Raw genomic sequence first — 19492 nt, 5'->3', positions numbered from 1 at the left:
TCATGTGAGAGATTTTGAAAAAACATGAATAATAATAGTTAAAAAAAACCATTTTTTTAGACGTTTTTGCTTCCCTTATTTTAGTATAGTTGTGTGACCAAACCCTTGTGTTTGATCTTTATAGAGATGGAAATGTATACAACAGTTACTATGATATTTGCTGTTACACAACATGATTGCTTGAAGAACCTAGCCCCATATAAGTTTTACTTATTAATCTTATATGCTTTTTTAGGTGGTCTATATGCCAAACTTTAGAAAGCTCGTGCTTTTCTACTCTGACAACGTTTTTAGGTATATTTTCAAACTTTATTATCTAAATTTCTGAAGACAACCTCAATATGTTAGCAACTTATATTGGATAATTTGTATTTCTGTTCAATGTTAAAGGTGATTCAATCACTTTTTCATAAAAAAAAAGTCATTGCTGTATTGCTTTCACCAATGAGAGAAATGAGATTCTTCCAAAAGAATGGGACAGAGATTCAAATCAACCATTTAACGCTCGGATTGTTACAATTCGTAGAGGTATTCTAAATACCTTCGTCTTTGCTGCATTATTTTTGTGTTTCAAGGGAATCTTTACAGATGAAATGAATGAAATGGACCGGTTTCTGGAGTTTCCTAATGCTGAATTTCTCATCCAAGAATCACGCTTTACCTTAGCTTCTTGAATAATATAAGTATAAATATATCTAATATACTAAAAAATATCAATATCATGTTTTGATAAATTTACAATGTGATCTCAACACCAATCCTATTTGTCTTGGATGAAAATGTAGATAACAATTTACATCATTCGATGTTGTAGATTCCCCATAACCCATGACAACATTCATGCTCTTCATAAACTTGTTTTTTAATTGGAATTATTGAGTTGTTATTATTGCAGAAATCATGGTTGGGATGTAAACGGGGAGATGGGGTAAGTTAGTCGTTTAATAAAAATGTTTAATTTTTGAGAAATTTCACATTCTATGCGTCAGAGATGATGCTAATTAAAAAATATACTAGGCATAATAAATATTTCAAAATAATATCACTCTTTGACACTCTACTCAAAATACTCTTGTCATTTTCTCATCACTTCTCTCTTCTCTCTTCCCTCTCTCTCTCTGTTCATTCTCTCTCACCTCACGACACCACCATCCACAGCAGCGATGCTACCACCAACACCAGAAAAACCTCCATAACTTTAGCCACCTTGTAGAGATAAACACAATATACCCATAGAAACATACATTTTGATGATTCTGAGTAGAAATTTATAATTAATTATTTCTCAAATATAATGATGTTTCTTTAACTGAAGACACTAAATACTCCCTTTCAAACAGATGTAAACATTATTTTTAGATTTTTTTCAGAACTGAAATTCTGAAATTTGCATTGCTCGACGGTTGTTCAATGGTGCTTGATGCCAGCTCAATAGGACCTTCAAAATCATGACTTTTCATGAATAAACGACTTTGATCGATGATAGTTTGATGGTACTCGATGCAATTCTTGCAAAAGCCATAATTTTTTACTCGAGTGTCTGTAATTAATTTTATTTTTTTGTAGTTTTTCAAAATATACACATTTTTTATGCTAATATGCACATTTGTGATGTGTAACACTTGAATTATCCAATATACATATACCATAACATTAAAATATTTAGAATAAATAGTAATTGTTAATATGTAATATTATAATATTGAAATTTACTTTCACACACCATTTATAGGTCTTCATTTTGCGAAGATGGTTTGAATACTCAACTCAGACTCATATCACACTAGGGGTAAGCATCGGTCGGTTTTGGCGGTTTTTTCACAAAAAAAAAATCAAGAATTCGGTTTTCGGTTCGGATTGGCGCAATCCGAAAACCGACCGAACCAAACCAGTTTAAAAAAAAAACCGACCGTTTTGGACCACGGTTTGGTCGGTTAAACCGACCAAACCGAATTGATTATTTATTTTTTAATTTTTATTTTTTTTTGAAAGTTTTAGTTAAAAAATTAAAAATTTTGGATTGTTAGATTCCATTTTTGTATGTTTTTAAAACATAAATATATAGAACATAATTACATTTATAAGCGCTTTAAGTTTTTTTTTTATTAAAAAATTTAATTTTTAATAATTAATAATTATATAATATTATATTATTATTTTATTGTGTTTGGTCGGTTTCAGTTTTTTTGGTCGGTTCACCCAAAATTTCCAAACCCACCGAACAGTGGCGGTTTGCATCGTCGGCGATTTTTTCGATTTTCGGTTTTTTCGGTGTTCGGTAGGTCGGTGTACACGGTTTTTTCGATTTTTCGGATTTTATGCTCAGCCCTATATCACACAACGTTCTCATTTTTCAAGAATAAATATTTGAAAGAAAGAACCTTTTACTAATAAGGAGCTCAAATCGGCAGTACAAAATTGTTAGAATCGTTCAAAATTCTTATTAAAAAATGGATGAATCATTTTGGGGGGATTACAACTAGTTGGATACTACCATTAGAATCAGAGATATAAATTATGTATAAATTTCCTCACTTCAGATTTATCTATAATACATAGAATCGGCACCTGTCTTCTCATCGATATTTTATTGAAGCATGTCCGCTGTCACTCAAATGCATGTGTAATTTATTCCTGCCATAAGAAAAGCAAAAATAATTTATGACAGACAATGATGATGAAACTAAGAAGAGAAAAATAAAGAGCAGGAGGCAATAAAGACTTGAATTTTCATACTTTGATTCAAAATCTTCTCCACATTTTTCACATGTATTACTGGAATGCTTTATTGCAGCCTGATCTCAAGGATATTATCACAGATTTGTCAGCCAAGAACAGTAGATCAATGCATAAACTTACTTTGAATTGTTCAAATATTAGTAATGATTAATTTGTTCAATCAAATGCAAAACAAAATGTAAAGAAGGGTAATTATTGAATACCTTGGCATTCTTTCCTTTGGACGAGTTCTTGGATTTAGTATTAGTGTCATTTCCTTTTCTATCTTGACGCTTACTTCCACTCTTCTTATTTTCTACTAACGAACAGTCATTATCATCTTCTTTACCGTTAATTCCATTTTCCACAACAGAATGAGAAGGTGACTCCTCTGCCTGCAAATTGTCGTCCCCACCACTTTCCTTACTCTGACCATCATCGTTGGTTACATCCCTCTCAATCTCTTCGCCTATCTTCTTACTCCTCTCTTTTCTTGCTCCACGTTTCCTTCTTGTGTTCTTCGTCTTGTTGTAGTCCATAAACTCAAACTCATCACTGTTGTTTTCAACATGAGCTTTGGTTGAAGATGTTTCATCCGGCTCCCGCCTCAAAAAACCATTTCTCCTATTCTTGCGTCCACCTAACATTGCTGCAAGAGTACCTATTTCATCTTCTCCATTTTCTTTTTCTTCATCGTTGCCATCATCATCTAACTTGTGAATGCCAGCTTTCTCCTCAAACTCTGTGGACCTATTTGCATTATCAACATCATAAAACTCATCACTCCTATCACTGACTTGGGTCTCTTCCTCTCCAATCCGAACCTCATCTCTCAACTGCTCGACTAATTCATCAACTCCATTATCCACCAAATCTTTCTCCCCACCTTCAACCTCCACAATGTCTTCATCCTCAATAGAATCCCTAAACTCAGCAACCTTGTCGCGATGTTTCTTCGATTGCTCATGATTCTTCCATTGTTTCTCACTCTTAAACTTCTTCCCGCACATCAAACAATACAATTCCTCTCCCTCAGTCTTTTTCTTTTTCTCGTCTACTTCTTCAAAGCCTTTTTGATCCACTTCATCCTCATCTTCGTCCTCCTCGGCAATTCTAGCCCACTCCGGCTCCTCATAGGCCATAGCCCTCTCTAACTTCTCTCTCTCCAATCTCTTCTTCCTCTCTTTCTCCTCCTCCCTCTTCTTCTCCATCTCCACATTCCTTTTCCTCGTCATATCAATAACTCTCTTATCCCTCTTCTTCACAAACTCTGCCAAGCCCCTCACCGTATCATTATACTCACGCTTCCCCTTCTTCCTTAGTTTCTTGTTCTCCTCCTCCATCACCCTCCTCGATTTCCGATTCGGACCAGCCATAGCATCATATTGATCAACCCAGAAAAAATCCAACACCGTCGAAAACCCTAACCAATACCCATAAAACGCCGTCACCTGAGCGTACGGAGAATCCAAATTCCCCATGGCCGGAGCCTCCCGCACCAAATCCGAACTCAACCCTAGCCTAGTGACGAAGCTAATCTCATTGGCGTATAGCTTATTGAACACATCGGAGTAAACCTTGTAAAAACCCTTTCCCTTATCGGAGTAGCCGGAATAAACGGTGTTGGAGAAAAAGGAGAAAAGGTTCGGGATTACCGAGTCGGGGACAGAGCTGGCCGAGTTGGGATCGGCAAAGAGAATCTGCGAACGGTGAGAATCGTACCAGGCACGCTCTTTGGAGTCGGAGAGGACCTCATATGCCTGAACCAGCTCCTGGAACTTAGCTGTGGCTTCGGCTTGGGATAAGCCGGACTGGACGAGCTTGTCCGGGTGCAGCTGCAAAGCCATCTTCCTGTAAGCCGATCGGATCTCGTCGGGCGTGCATTCCTGCTGGAGTCCCAGCACCTCGTAGTGGCATCGTCTTCCCGACGCCGCCATTGTTTTTGGGTTCTTTCTCTATATTTTGGAGAAAATGACGAAAAAAATGGTTTAAGGTGTACTTATAGGCATAAATTCGTACTTTAAAACTATTTTTTTTTATATAAATAAAACTAATTTTATTTTTACAATTCAAGTACTTGTAATAAAAAGTGGTTTAATATCTTAATATTATGAAATATTTGACACAAAAAAACTAATATATTATATATTTAATATAATTTTTAGTATTATGTTTAAATGCACAATTATAAAAATTATTATAAAATTTAATATTTCATTCATGTTAATTTGATATTTATTGAATATATACAAAAAATAATCATTTTTTTTATATTTTATTATTATTGATAGTATAAGATAATAATAAGGTAAAAAGTATAACATTTAATCCAAATAGATAAATATAAGACTAAAATAATATAAATGGCATAAAAGTAAATTAAAAAAATGTAGCATTTATGGTAATACAAAATATGCATCATGCTATATTGTGTGTCAAATTTGACCCAACTTTTAGTACGTGTTAAATTTGATATAACTTTTGGTACACTATTGGAACAAGTTTTTTTATAAGGTAAGCTATATTTTAGCAATGCATTGCCAATTTGGCACTCCATTAGAGATGCTCTAAGGTGTATTTATAAGACATTAGTTGACATTCAAGTATGGAACTTATAATTTTGGCCGTGAGATTCAAGTATTTCACTTCTAATTGATTTTTTTTTTTTTGACAAATAATTAAGAATTTAAATTCGAATGTGCTTTTATTTTGAAATATTGGTTTGAAATTGTTGAGACTATTTGATAGGAAGGATGGAGAGAGTAGTGGAATAGAAGGGAGAGTGACACTCTTTTTGTAACGACTCAAATTCCCTAATGTGATTTAAAGCCTGGATTAGGGGGCTAGGAATGTCATAATTGATTTATTATGCAATTAAATGATTATATGCATGCTTATGTTAATTATATTATTATATGATGATAAATGCATGTATGTGGGTTCACTTTTTATTATAAATTCATTTTTGTAATTTGGCCCGTTGATGGCATATTTGTATATTTTTAAGCTATTCGACATGAGACGATCTTTGAATGCAAGTTAGCGATTTGGTCATAATGGGGTTATTTCCGGGCTCGGGGTGAGTCTCGGGGTAATTTGACGATTAATACATTACTGGGAATTATAGGGTAATGAGATATGATTTAGTACTATTTGAGAATATTAGGAAAAACTGGAATTGGAGGATGTTAATTATAATTAGCGAGATAGACGAGAAATGACGATTTTGCCCTTGCTAGCCTTGAAAGGAAATTATTTAACCTAGGGACATTTTGGTCATTAGACATTAGGTTATATGTGAACTAGAAGGTTGTGGAAGAATTAAACTTAACCAAAAATAGTTTTGGTTGATCTTTTCTTCCCGATCATCCTTTTCTTCTTTTTCCTTTGAAATTTTGAAGCTCTAATTGATGATTTAAATTAGGGGATCAAAGCTTGGGGGTTTAGGATTATGTTCATCCAATGAGGGGGATTCAATCTTGAGTTTGAGGTAAGAATTTCAGTTCAAATTTTTTGGTTCTTGCCCTGTTTTTTAGCTGGTTTTAGTTGAAATCTTGGATTGAATAGTTGGGACTTCAATGAGGTTTTTGGGAAAGTTTGCTTGGGTTTTGATGAGGTTGAGGTATAGATGAAGTTTTGGGGTTAAAATATAAGTTTGGATGGTGTTTAGGTTGCTTTTGAAGCTTGGTATTCAGGGGAAAATGTAGGGGAGAAAACCATAATTTTTCTGGTCTGTCAGCTGGGGCCCCAGCGCCACTTCTGGTGCCCCAGCGCTAGGCAGGGGAGAGCAAGGGTGCTCTCTGACTTGGGGCAGCACCCCGGTGCTTCCTAGGAGCGCCCCAGCACTATGTCACTTTCAGCAAGACCCAATTTTAGGGTTTGGGAGGACTTTGGGGGCTCGGGGGATGGTTCCACCACCCCGTTTGGGTGGATTGGAAGTTCCGAGAGCTCGGGAGTGGTCTCGGAAGCGGGGTTTTAGATCATGAACCTTTTATCATTTATTTTATTAATGGGATTTCATATTTGGTTATGACTAGGTGACTGCTAAGGGACCAAATGATTGATCGTTCTCAAAGGGTCGTTCTTAAATTATTTCACGCTCGAACCATAGGTAAGAAAACTGCACCCAGAATGTGACATGCATGGTTATTGATGAGGCATGTTGAGTGCTCTATATGTGGACATTGATTGCATTTTAAATGCTTAGCAATGTTACTTACTTGTGAGTGGTACTGTCTTATTAGTCAGAATCAGCAATGGTGTCTGTATTGATTGTGAAGTTGTGACTCATTAGTCGAGTTCGGCAGTAGTACTGAGCACTGGTCGTATGGTATTGACTTATGAGTCAAGAACGATATTAGCATGTTTAACGCAAGCCAAAAATATTAGATCTAATCGACATAAGCATTATCATCATAAGTATGAAATGCTTGACCGACCTTAAGTTCGATGAAAACTAAAAGCGCTTGTCTAGTCTAAAGACTAATTACATGTAACGCCCTACTACCTTAGAGCCGTTACTAAGTGAGTTTAAAACAGAAATTGTGCGTTTAATTGACTCAAAGTGGTTTCTAAAACCAAAAGTGTGATTAAACCAGAGTTTAAGGCTGTATTCTTTTAAAATGGTCAACTTCATTGAAAACGTTAAATATAAAACATCTGGGATCCCAAAATAAGGTTTACAAAATGTTTACAACACCAAAATAGATTTACACTTGATCATCTATCAAAAGAATGGTTAAATACAGCCATATACAAAATGCCCCCAACCAAAGCAGTCGGGCAGGCCGAACATGTACGCGCCGCCCCCACGCTCTCCATACTCATGGCCGGTTGACTGACTCCTTGCTTTTACCTGCCACACGGAGCACCCGTGAGCCGAAGCCCAGCAAGAAAACCCAAATAACACATAACATATGCAAAGCAAATAGCTGGCAATAATTCACTGATACATAGGAAAACCACCATAATAAACAAGTACGGCCATGCCGCTCCCAAGGCCTTACCAAAGCCTGGAGTTTTGGTTCTTACCGCGAGGATAACTCATGTATCCCTTGGGTCCCACCCTGAATATAAGCATCCCATGTGCTGTGTTACTTTCGGCCCACGGCCGCCCCGGCCTATGCCGTACCCGGCCTCTGCCGCTCATTTCATCATAATAACACATATAGTACATTCAAAATAAACATTAACACACATCATGGTTCATTTAAGGTTAAGCATTTGCACGTAATACAATCCGGGGCCACGCCCTACAATCACACAGTGGGGCCATGCCCTAAACTCGGGTGTTACGGTTTTCTTACCTTTAGATTAAGTAGCCTTAATCAACCTGACTCCTTGAGCACGATCTTACCCGAGCCCTAGCGCTTACCTAAGCAAAATCCACAAGTCAAAGTCATCACCAATCCTCAAGTCCAAAACCTAGCCTCGGGACTAATCTCGAGCCCCCGGGAAGTCCTAAATCCCCAAAACAAAGTGGCGGAATCGAGCCCCGAACCCTAGGTCAAAATCCCTTCACAAAAGCCCAAAAATCCCCTCTGTGAACAGTGCAGCGCTACAGCGCTCAAAAGGTAGCGCTGTAGCGCTACAAGCAGAACCACCCTCACCAGACAGGGGCTAGCGCTACAGCGCCCCCTGCCTAGCGCTGTAGCGCTAGTTGCAGCACAGCAAAACCAAAAATCGCATCTTGCGATTTTCTTCCCCCATTTCGAACCCAAACTTGTCCAACTCTTTCCCAAGCCCAAAAACAAACATATATACACCACACACTCATCCCAAGCACCCCAAGAACTCAATCCCAAGCTCAAGCAACCCACAACTCAAAATCTAACCCAATGAACCCCAAAACCAGAAAAATCAATCAAACAACAAGGATAGGGTCTTAGAAATCATACCGTGGGTGGAATTTCGACCTTGAACTGCACCCTAGACCTCCTTGGCTTGCACCTTTACAACCTTGACCTGTTTTCCCCAAAAACCCCATCCATTTAGCTCAAAAACACAGTTCAAAACCAGCAAAACCCTAAAACCGAAAACCTCAAGAACTTACCTCAAATCTCTGATTTGATCTTGCTAATCTCTTGCAAATCCACAAACCTAGCTTACCACTGAGCTTCACCTCAAGAAAAATCAAAGAAAAAGGGTGGGAGAACCACAAACCAAATCTTCAAAGCCAACCCTTCAGCTTTCCCTCTCTTCTTTTCTCTTCTTTCTTTCTTTCTTTCTTTTCAGCCTAAAATTTTCTCTACTAAATCCACTAAGTATAAAGGCCTCCTTTATTTTATCTCTTGCAAGCCTAATGACCAAAATACCCTCTCTTGTCAATTCTAAGCCTTTATGTCCATAAAGGGCATTTTAGTCATAATACCCAAATTCCCACTAATTCCTCAAGTGTTCCTAATAATTCCCGTTCGCTACCCAATGCCTAATAAATCACCAAATACATTCCTAAATTCTCGATTAACTCCCCAAGCTTAACCCAAGCCTGGTACAGGTTCCCGCTTTGACTTCCCGCTAACCCGCTCGTTCTAGGATCGTCTCGAGTCATAGATCACAGGTATCAACATAGTCATGCCCAACATGGCCAAATTACAAATATGCTCAATCAGGTCTACATGCATATTAATTCACATAATCATGCACCACAATTAATCACATAATCATAAAACGTGCACTAAATCATAATCATGCATAAAACCCATTAAAGACCCACACAGAATTCCATTATGCCCTCCAGGCACGCTATCTCAGGCCCTAAGCCTTAATACCGAATTTGGGGTCGTTACAACTATCCCCTCCTCATGAAAATTTCGTCCTCGAAATTTACCTGAATAACTCGGGATACCGCTCCCGCATATCCGATTCCAGTTCCCACGTCGCCTCTTCGACCTTGCTATTCCTCCACAGTATTTTAACCAAGGCGATTGTCTTGCTCCTCAAGACCTTGTCCTTCCTATCAAGGATCTGAACAGGCTTTTCTTCGTACGATAATTCCCGATCCAACTCCAAGTTCTCATAGCTCAACACATGAGTAGTGTCCGAAACATACTTCCGAAGCATGGACACATGAAACACGTCATGAACCCCTGATAGAGCTGGAGGCATTGCTAACCTGTAAGCCACCTCCCCAACTCGCTCTAGAACTTCGAATGGACCAACAAACCTGGGACTCAGCTTGCCCCGAACGCCAAATCGTTTTACTCCTCTCAGGGGTGAAACCCTGAGGAATACATGGTCACCAACCTGAAATTCCACGTTCCTGCGTTTCAGATTTGAATAACTCTTCTGGCGACTCTGGGAGGCGAGCATACGAGCTCTAATTTTCTCAAGTGCCTCATTGGTCCTCTGAACCATCTCAGGACCTAAATACCTTCTCTCCTCTGCCTCCTCCCAGTGAATCGGTGATCTGCACTTTCTTCCATACAGCATCTCATACGGAGCCACTCCGATAGTCGCCTGATAACTATTATTGTACGAGAACTCAATCAGAGGGAGATACTTACTCCAAGATCCCTCAAAATCCAACACACACGCTCGTAACATGTCCTCCAGTATCTGAATTGTCCTCTCAGACTGTCCATCCGTCTGAGGATGATAAGCGGTACTAAACCGAAGCTGCGTGCCCATAGCCTTCTGCAGGCTCTTCCAAAACTTGGAAGTGAAAGTGGGGTCTCTGTTGGATACTATCGACCTCGGAGCCCCATGAAGTCGAACAATCTCCTTAACATAAAGCTCTGCATACTGCTCCACAGTATAAGTCGTCTTCACAGGTAAGAAGTGGGTGGACTTCGTATACCTGTCCACAATCACCCATACCGAGTCATGCTGACCCACGGTCTTTGGCAATCCTACCACAAAGTCCATGGCAATATCTTCCCATTTCCACTCGGGAATCCCAAGAGGCTGTAATAATCCTGCTGGCCTCTGGTGTTCTGCCTTAATCTGCTGACAGGTTAGGCATCTAGCCACATAATCCACCACGTCCCTCTTCATGCCTGACCACCAATACAAAACCTTCAGGTCATGGTACATCTTCGTAGAACCTGGGTGTAAGGAGTAAGGAGTGGTATGAGACTCGTCCAGAATCTCTCGCCGAATGTCTGGATCAATCGGAACGCAAATCCGTCCTTTGTACTTCAACAAACCCATCTCAGAAATAGAGAAGTCCTTAGCTGCTCCCGATAGGACATTCTCTCTACGTTCAACTAACTGAGGGTCCTTTCCCTGCGCTTCCTTAATCCTCTCGAGGAGCGTTGACTGAAGAGTAATGTTGGTTAACCTACCAACCACTAGCTCTATACCCGCTCTGGTCATCTCTCCTGCTAGTCTGTCAGATATCTGCCTCGAACTATACAACTGTCCTGGGCCCCTCCGGCTCAATGCATCAGCCACCACATTAGCCTTCCCAGGATGGTATAGGATATCACAATCGTAATCCTTTACCAACTCTAGCCACCGTCTCTGGCGCATGTTCAAGTCCTTCTGGGTAAAGAAATACTTTAGACTCTTGTGATCAGTGTATATCTCGCACCTCTCTCCATACAGATAGTGTCTCCAAATCTTAAGTGCGAATACCACTGCAGCTAATTCCAGGTCATGCGTGGGATACCTCTGCTCGTACTCCTTTAATTGCCTTGATGCGTACGCTATCACTTTCCCAGCCTGCATCAACACGCATCCCAGACCCTGTCTGGAAGCGTCACAGTAGACCACAAACTTCTCATTATCTGTTGGCAGGCTCAGCACTGGTGCAGTAATCAACTGCCGCTTCAACTCTTTGAAGCTATTCTCGCATCGATCTGTCCACACAAACTTGGTCTTCTTCCTTGTCAATTCTGTCAACGGAGTAGCAATTCTGGAGAACCCCTCTACAAACCGCCGGTAGTAACCTGCTAGTCCAAGGAAACTTCTAACTTCAGGAACATTGCTGGGTCTAGGCCAATCTCTTACTGCTTCCGTCTTGCTTGGGTCGACTAGTAACCCATCCTTACTGATAATGTGGCCTAGAAATGAAACTTGCGATAACCAGAACTCGCATTTGCTAAACTTAGCATATAACTTATGCTCTCTTAACCGATGCAACACCAGGCGTAGATGATGCTCATGTTCTGACTCTGACTGGGAGTATACTAGGATATCATCAATAAACACAATCACGAACTTATCCAAGTAATCCTTGAAAATTCTGTTCATCAAATCCATAAATGCCGCTGGGGCATTGGTTAGTCCAAAGGACATAACCAGAAATTCATAATGCCCATACCGTGTCCGAAATGCAGTCTTTGGTATGTCCTCATCTCTGATCCTCAACTGATAGTAGCCTGATCGGAGATCAATCTTCGAAAACACTGTACTCCCTTGAAGCTGATCAAATAAATCGTCGATCCTAGGCAATGGATATTTTTTCTTGATGGTCAACTTATTCAACTCCCTGTAATCGATGCACATCCTGAGCGATCCATCCTTTTTCTTAACAAATAAAACTGGAGCACCCCACGGCGAGAAACTCGGTCTGACAAACCCCAAATCAAGTAGTTCCTGCAGCTGAATCTTCAATTCCTTTAATTCTGCTGGAGCCATTCTGTAAGGTGCCTTGGAAACTGGCTCTGCTCCCGGAGCCAACTCTATGACAAACTCAATCTCCCGCTGTGACGGCAACCCCGGTAGATCTGCTGGAAATAAGTCTGAAAACTCGCAGACGACTCTGGTTTCATTCGGTCCCACTGCCGCCACCTTAGAGGAATCCACTATACTTGCCAGGAATCCTATGCAACCCTCTTGCATCAGGTCTCTAGCCTTTAGTGCCGAGATCACAGGTACCCGCGGTCCATCCACCGTTCCCACGAACACAAAGGGTGCCTCGCCCTCCGGTTCGAAGGTCACCATTCGTCGCCTACAATCAATTGTTGCTCCATACCGCGTCAACCAATCCATCCCTAGTATTATGTCAAAATCGTCCATATCTAGTTCAATCAGGTCAACAAACAATTCTCTACCGTCTACCACTACTGGTAAGGCTCTAACCCACCTCCTAGAGACTACCAGCTCCCCTGTAGGCAATATAGTCTGAAAACCCCTAGCATACAAAATACTAGGTCTACACAGCTGATCAATCACCCTAGCAGAAACAAATGAGTGCGTAGCACCATAATCAATCAATGCAGTAAACAAGGATCCAGCGCTAAAAATCTGACCCGTAACCACTGATGGACTGGCCTCTGCCTCAGTCTGAGTCAAGGTGAAGACCCTAGCAGGTGCGAGGCTGTCTCCCTGCCTAGGCTCCTCCTTCTTAGCCTGTGGGCAATCTTTCTTCAAGTGACTAGTGCTTCCACAAACAAAACAGGCCCTGATGCCGGTACCCGCCCCAGAGGCGGACCGGCACTCGCCCTGATGCCGTCGCCTGCATCGAGGACACCATGGATAACTCCTCCAGTTTTCATTACCGCCCTGGCGGCCACCCACAGAACCGCGAACCCTCCTGTCAGAACCATAGGGAGTAAAGGAGTCTGGTACTCTCCTCTTCTGCTCACTGGGGCCGCTGCCCCGACTAGGCCCAGAAGAAGAAGGCACTACCCTCCTGGTATCACGCCTAGCAGCGTTATCCTTCCAGATCTGATCCTCAGCCCTCTCAGCAGTGAGGGCCTTGTCCACCACTTGCGCATAGGTAGTCTCTGGAGCCATTGTAATACTCACGTCACGGGCGATCATTGCACCTAATCCCCGTACAAATCTGTCCCTTCTGGCCGTATCAGTCGGCACAAGCTCTGGTGCAAACTTCGCCAATCTATCAAATACCAAGGCATACTCAGTGACAGATAACCTGCCCTGAGTCAGACTGTTAAACTCATCCGCCTTCGCCGCTCGAACGGCTACGCTGTAGTATTTCTCGTTGAAAAGGCTCTTGAATTCCTCCCAGGTCATAATAGCAGTATCCCTTCGCTGCCCTACCACCTCCCACCATATTCGTGCATCATGTCTAAGCATATAACTTGCACAATCAACCCTATCCCTTCCTTCAACCCTCATGAAGTCCAGGATTACAGACATTGTACTCATCCACTGCTCAGCCTGCAGTGGGTCTGCTCCCCCCTCAAAGGTAGGAGGTTGTTGTTTTCTGAATCTTTCATATAGAGGTTCCAACCTGTTCCCAGTCACAGGTTGAACCGGAGCCAGTACCACACTAGGCGGTGGTGGTATCACAGTGGCCGGTGGAGGAGCTGGCTGCCTGTACTGACTAAGCTCATCCTCTGTTTTCTTCAACCTAGCCTCCATCTCTGCTAAAATCTGCTGCCAGTTCTGAGGAGCAGGTGGAGGGTCCTGCCCCTGGTTATCATCCTCGGCCTGAATGCCGCGGAGTCTCGATGATTGGCGAGGCATTGCAACTAAATGCCTGCAATCAATGACACCGCTCATTAGGCATGATAACAAGGTCCAATTTCCACCTCTCCATCTCAACAACAACCAAGATCAATCGACCAGAATGACATACAAATATCATGCAGCATACAACGGGCCTCGCCCTGCATCATGCATATGTTATTGAATCATCATGCTCATAACAATCTAGGCAGGCACACAAAGCATTAAACACATATTCATGAATATATCAATCGACCATACCAAACCACCCTGAGTCGAGCTTTTCAATTGCAGCGTGCGTACATGTTCGGTCAATCTCCAGAACCAATAAACCTTGGCTCGCTCTGATACCAAGTTGTAACGCCCTACTACCTTAGAGCCGTTACTAAGTGAGTTTAAAACAGAAATTGTGCGTTTAATTGACTCAAAGTGGTTTCTAAAACCAAAAGTGTGATTAAACCAGAGTTTAAGGCTGTATTCTTTTAAAATGGTCAACTTCATTGAAAACGTTAAATATAAAACATCTGGGATCCCAAAATAAGGTTTACAAAATGTTTACAACACCAAAATAGATTTACACTTGATCATCTATCAAAAGAATGGTTAAATACAGCCATATACAAAATGCCCCCAACCAAAGCAGTCGGGCAGGCCGAACATGTACGCGCCGCCCCCACGCTCTCCATACTCATGGCCGGTTGACTGACTCCTTGCTTTTACCTGCCACACGGAGCACCCGTGAGCCGAAGCCCAGCAAGAAAACCCAAATAGCACATAACATATGCAAAGCAAATAGCTGGCAATAATTCACTGATACATAGGAAAACCACCATAATAAACAAGTACGGCCATGCCGCTCCCAAGGCCTTACCAAAGCCTGGAGTTTCGGTTCTTACCGCGAGGATAACTCATGTATCCCTTGGGCCCCACCCTGAATATAAGCATCCCATGTGCTGTGTTACTTTTGGCCCACGGCCGCCCCGGCCTATACCGTACCCGGCCTCTGCCGCTCGTTTCATCATAATAACACATATAGTACATTCAAAATAAACATTCACACACATCATGGTTCATTTAAGGTTAAGCATTTGCACGTAATACAATCCGGGGCCACGCCCTACAATCACACAGTGGGGCCATGCCCTAAACTCGGGTGTTACGGTTTTCTTACCTTTAGATTAAGTAGCCTTGATCAACCTGACTCCTTGAGCACGATCTTACCCGAGCCCTAGCGCTTACCTAAGAAAAATCCACAAGTCAAAGTCATCACCAATCCTCAAGTCCAAAACCTAGCCTCGGGACTAATCCCGAGCCCCCGGGAAGTCCTAAATCCCCAAAACAAAGTGGCGGAATCGAGCCCCGAACCCTAGGTCAAAATCCCTTCACAAAAGCCCAAAAATCCCCTCTGTGAACAGTGCAGCGCTACAGCGCTCAAAAGGTAGCGCTGTAGCGCTACAAGCAGAACCACCCTCACCAGACAGGGGCTAGCACTACAGCGCCCCCTGCCTAGCGCTGTAGCGCTAGTTGCAGCACAGCAAAACCAAAAATCGCATCTTGCGATTTTCTTCCCCCATTTCGAACCCAAACTTGTCCAACTCTTTCCCAAGCCCAAAAACAAACATATATACACCACACACTCATCCCAAGCACCCCAAGAACTCAATCCCAAGCTCAAGCAACCCACAACTCAAAATCTAACCCAATGAACCCCAAAACCAGAAAAATCAATCAAACAACAAGGATAGGGTCTTATAAATCATACCGTGGGTGGAATTTCGACCTTGAACTGCACCCTAGACCTCCTTGGCTTGCACCTTTACAACCTTGACCTGTTTTCCCCAAAAACCCCATCCATTTAGCTCAAAAACACAGTTCAAAACCAGCAAAACCCTAAAACTGAAAACCTCAAGAACTTACCTCAAATCTCTGATTTGATCTTGCTAATCTCTTGCAAATCCACAAACCTAGCTTACCACTGAGCTTCACCTCAAGAAAAATCAAAGAAAAAGGGTGGGAGAACCACAAACCAAATCTTCAAAGCCAACCCTTCAGCTTTCCCTCTCTTCTTTTCTCTTCTTTCTTTCTTTCTTTCTTTTCAGCCTAAAATTTTCTCTACTAAATCCACTAAGTATAAAGGCCTCCTTTATTTTATCTCTTGCAAGCCTAATGACCAAAATACCCTCTCTTGTCAATTCTAAGCCTTTATGTCCATAAAGGGCATTTTAGTCATAATACCCAAATTCCCACTAATTCCTCAAGTGTTCCTAATAATTCCCGTTCGCTACCCAATGCCTAATAAATCACCAAATACATTCCCAAATTCTCGATTAACTCCCCAAGCTTAACCCAAGCCTGGTACAGGTTCCCGCTTTGACTTCCCGCTAACCCGCTCGTTCTAGGATCGTCTCGAGTCATAGATCACAGGTATCAACATAGTCATGCCCAACATGGCCAAATTACAAATATGCTCAATCAGGTCTACATGCATATTAATTCACATAATCATGCACCACAATTAATCACATAATCATAAAACGTGCACTAAATCATAATCATGCATAAAACCCATTAAAGACCCACACAGAATTCCATTATGCCCTCCAGGCACGCTATCTCAGGCCCTAAGCCTTAATACCGAATTTGGGGTCGTTACAGTACATAGAGTCAGGGCTATAAGTTCGGGTGACTAAAACGTCACATGGCTAGGAGGGCGTGGGACTTCAGGGATAGACTTATCAGTCATCTACACAGAGATAGACTTATCAATCATCCTCACAGAGATAGACTTATTAGTCACCTATCAAGAGATATACTTATTAGTCATCTATTCAAAGTATGATTTAATAGTCACTTATCTGATTAAGGCTACACGCCCCGACATGATTACTAGAATCTCAATATTATCTGTTTAGGGCTACAAGCCCTAGTATGATTATCATAATCATCAATTGATATTGTATACATGCAGTAATAAGTTTTCTTGCTGAGCTTTGGCTCACGGGTGCTATGTGGTGCAGGTAAAGGGAAAGAAATGCTCACCCAGCCTTGAGTGGAGAGCTTAGGTGGTGATGTGTACATATGCAGCCCCTATATTTTTCTGCTTAGGTCAGCGAGTTGTAATTTTTACACTGTAATGACAATTTTGTATTGTAAATAACTTGTAAATGTTTTTATGGGCCCATGTACAGTTTTATGTTTTAAATAAAATATATCCATTCATTTTGATTGAGATTTTTCACCTTAGCTTACTAATGACACCCAGATGCACGTTTATAACCAAATGACTCGTTTAGCAAGTTAAGCACTGTTTAAAGTCCACAGTAACGGTCTTGGAGTAACCAGGGCGTTACAACTTGGTATCAGAGCATGCCAAGGTTTAGGGTTCCTGTAGACTAGCTGGGCATGTACACTCGCCACTGAAGACAAGCTCGACTCATCGTTTGGTAATTATTTATGTGGTTATGTGTTTAACTACTTAAATATAAATAAATGTTTTACCTGTCTACATGTGATATGTTAATAAGGCTGGGCCTTGACTATTGCATCATAAGCAAGAACATGCTTATTAGTACTGATATTGCTAGAACATACTTATTAGTATTGTTCATTGTGAATTATTATCTGATAAGTGTTAAATGTTAAATGCTATGGTTATGAATTCATATGCTTATCTGTATGATTGTGAAATATGGGTGATTATCTGTTTGATCTTGGACTGTGAGGCAGCAAGAGGTTTAGTTATCACTACCTAACTGGCTGCATTGATTGTTTCAGCACAGTATAAGCTGTAGTTATGATTCCAAGATAGACAGATTCATCAGTTGGCCATATAGATCAGGGCCAGAATAATAGACAGGGTCAAAAGAATGACCAGAATCAGATTCCACGGTCAGTTCCTGAAAACTGGCAACAGTTGTTTGTTGACTTACAGGCCAGAGTATTGAGGCAGGAAGAAGAAATCTGCCTGCTGAGACAACAACATGTTCCTACAGGGAACATTTTGCCAGAGGCACCATCTGTAGTGGTGCTAACATTTGAGCAGTTGCAAGAGGTTGGAAGCAAATGAGAACCTCTTTATGAAAGGTTCAGGAAACAGCAACCTCCAGTATTTGAGGGCAGTGCATATCCATCAAAAGCAGAGCAATGGATGAGCATGATTACCACCATCCTTTACTTTATGAGGGTGTCTGGTAATGAGAGGGTGGCCTGTACCACATACATGTTTCAGGAGGATGCCCGAATTTGGTGGGAAGTGATATCCCAGACCAGAAATATCAATGCCCTGAGTTGGGAAGAGTTTCAGACTCTATTCAATGAAAAGTATTATAATGATGCCATCAAGGCTGCTAAAGCTGAAGAGTTCATCAGATTACTTCAGGGGAGTCTTTCAGTGACTGAATATGCTCTGAAGTTTGATAGATTGGCAAAGTTTTCCATGGAGCTGGTGCCCACTGATGGGACTACAAGGGAGAGGTTTCTCCAAGGGCTATAGCCTAGACTAGCCCAGGATGTTCGTATCACCACTGTGGCTGGAGTTACTACTTATGCATAGGTGGTGGAGAAGGCGCTCACAGATGAGAGCGTAGAGAACAAGATTTGGCGAGACAATGCAGCCAGAAGAGAGTTGAGGAAGATAGGTCCTCCATTTGTTGGTTCAGGTAAGGGCGGAGGCCCCAGTGATCAGAAGTGGAAGGTTCCTGATACCTTCCAAGCTCTAGGTCTTGATAGGCGACCACGTGGTATTTCAATTGGCCGCCATGGTGGCAATGAGGCCTGGAAGACTTATCCTGAGTGCCCTAGGTGCAAGAGGTGCTATTTGGGGGAGTGTAGGGCAAAGACTTGCTTCTTATGCGGAGCAGTGGGTCATTTCAAGAAAGATTGCCCAAAAGCAAGAAAGGAAGAACCCAAGAAGGCGGACAGCTCGACCCCAGTTCAAGTGTTTGCATTGACTCAAGCAGAAGCTGAGGCTTCACCCTCAGTAGTTACAGGTCAGCTTCTTAGTGCCGAAACCCCTTATACTGTTTTGATTGATTATGGTGCTACACATTCTTTTGTTGCTAGTAGAATTATTGATAGACTATGTAGACCATGTGATTATTATGTTGTGGGGTTCGGGACCTTATTACCCACTGGGGAGTTAGTAGTACCCAGGAGATGGGTCAGATCTTTGCTAGTGACAATGGAGGGCAGAGAGTTGTCAGTTGATTTGATAGAGATAGTTATGACTGACTTTGACATGATTCCGGGTATGTATTGGTTAGTGAAGTATGGGGCAACAATAGATTGTAGAAGGAAGATGGTAGCCTTTGAGCCTGAAGGTGAGGGTCCTTTTGTATTTGTTAGCACTGTGCATGGACCCCGTATACCTATGATATCTGTTTTGACGGCTAGAGATCTATTGCAATGAGGTTGC

General features: G+C 41.6%; 1 protein-coding gene across 3 annotated transcripts; it reads right to left on the bottom strand.

The window, feature by feature from the left end:
• Positions 1-2366: 2366 nt before the first annotated feature.
• On the bottom strand, positions 2367-4699 carry LOC133830679 (DNAJ protein JJJ1 homolog). Of its 3 annotated transcripts, none has more exons than XM_062260708.1 (3): positions 2943-4699; positions 2737-2800; positions 2367-2634 (listed from the first exon to the last, which is right to left on the bottom strand). In XM_062260708.1, exons 1-2 carry the CDS (start codon positions 4653-4655, stop codon positions 2786-2788), a joined length of 1728 nt encoding a protein of 575 aa, XP_062116692.1. In that variant the 5' UTR covers positions 4656-4699; the 3' UTR covers positions 2367-2634; positions 2737-2785. The 3 variants fall into 3 exon arrangements, with proteins under 3 accessions (XP_062116692.1, XP_062116691.1, XP_062116693.1); XM_062260707.1 differs by having other exon boundaries at positions 2737-2795; XM_062260709.1 differs by lacking the exon at positions 2737-2800.
• Positions 4700-19492: the final 14793 nt, after the last annotated feature.

Source organism: Humulus lupulus, chromosome 4 (assembly GCF_963169125.1).
Source record: "Humulus lupulus chromosome 4, drHumLupu1.1, whole genome shotgun sequence".
Taxonomy (NCBI): Eukaryota; Viridiplantae; Streptophyta; class Magnoliopsida; order Rosales; family Cannabaceae; genus Humulus; species Humulus lupulus.
The sequence above is the reverse complement of the archived record's forward strand: the minus strand, read 5'-3'. Positions and strand labels throughout refer to the sequence as shown.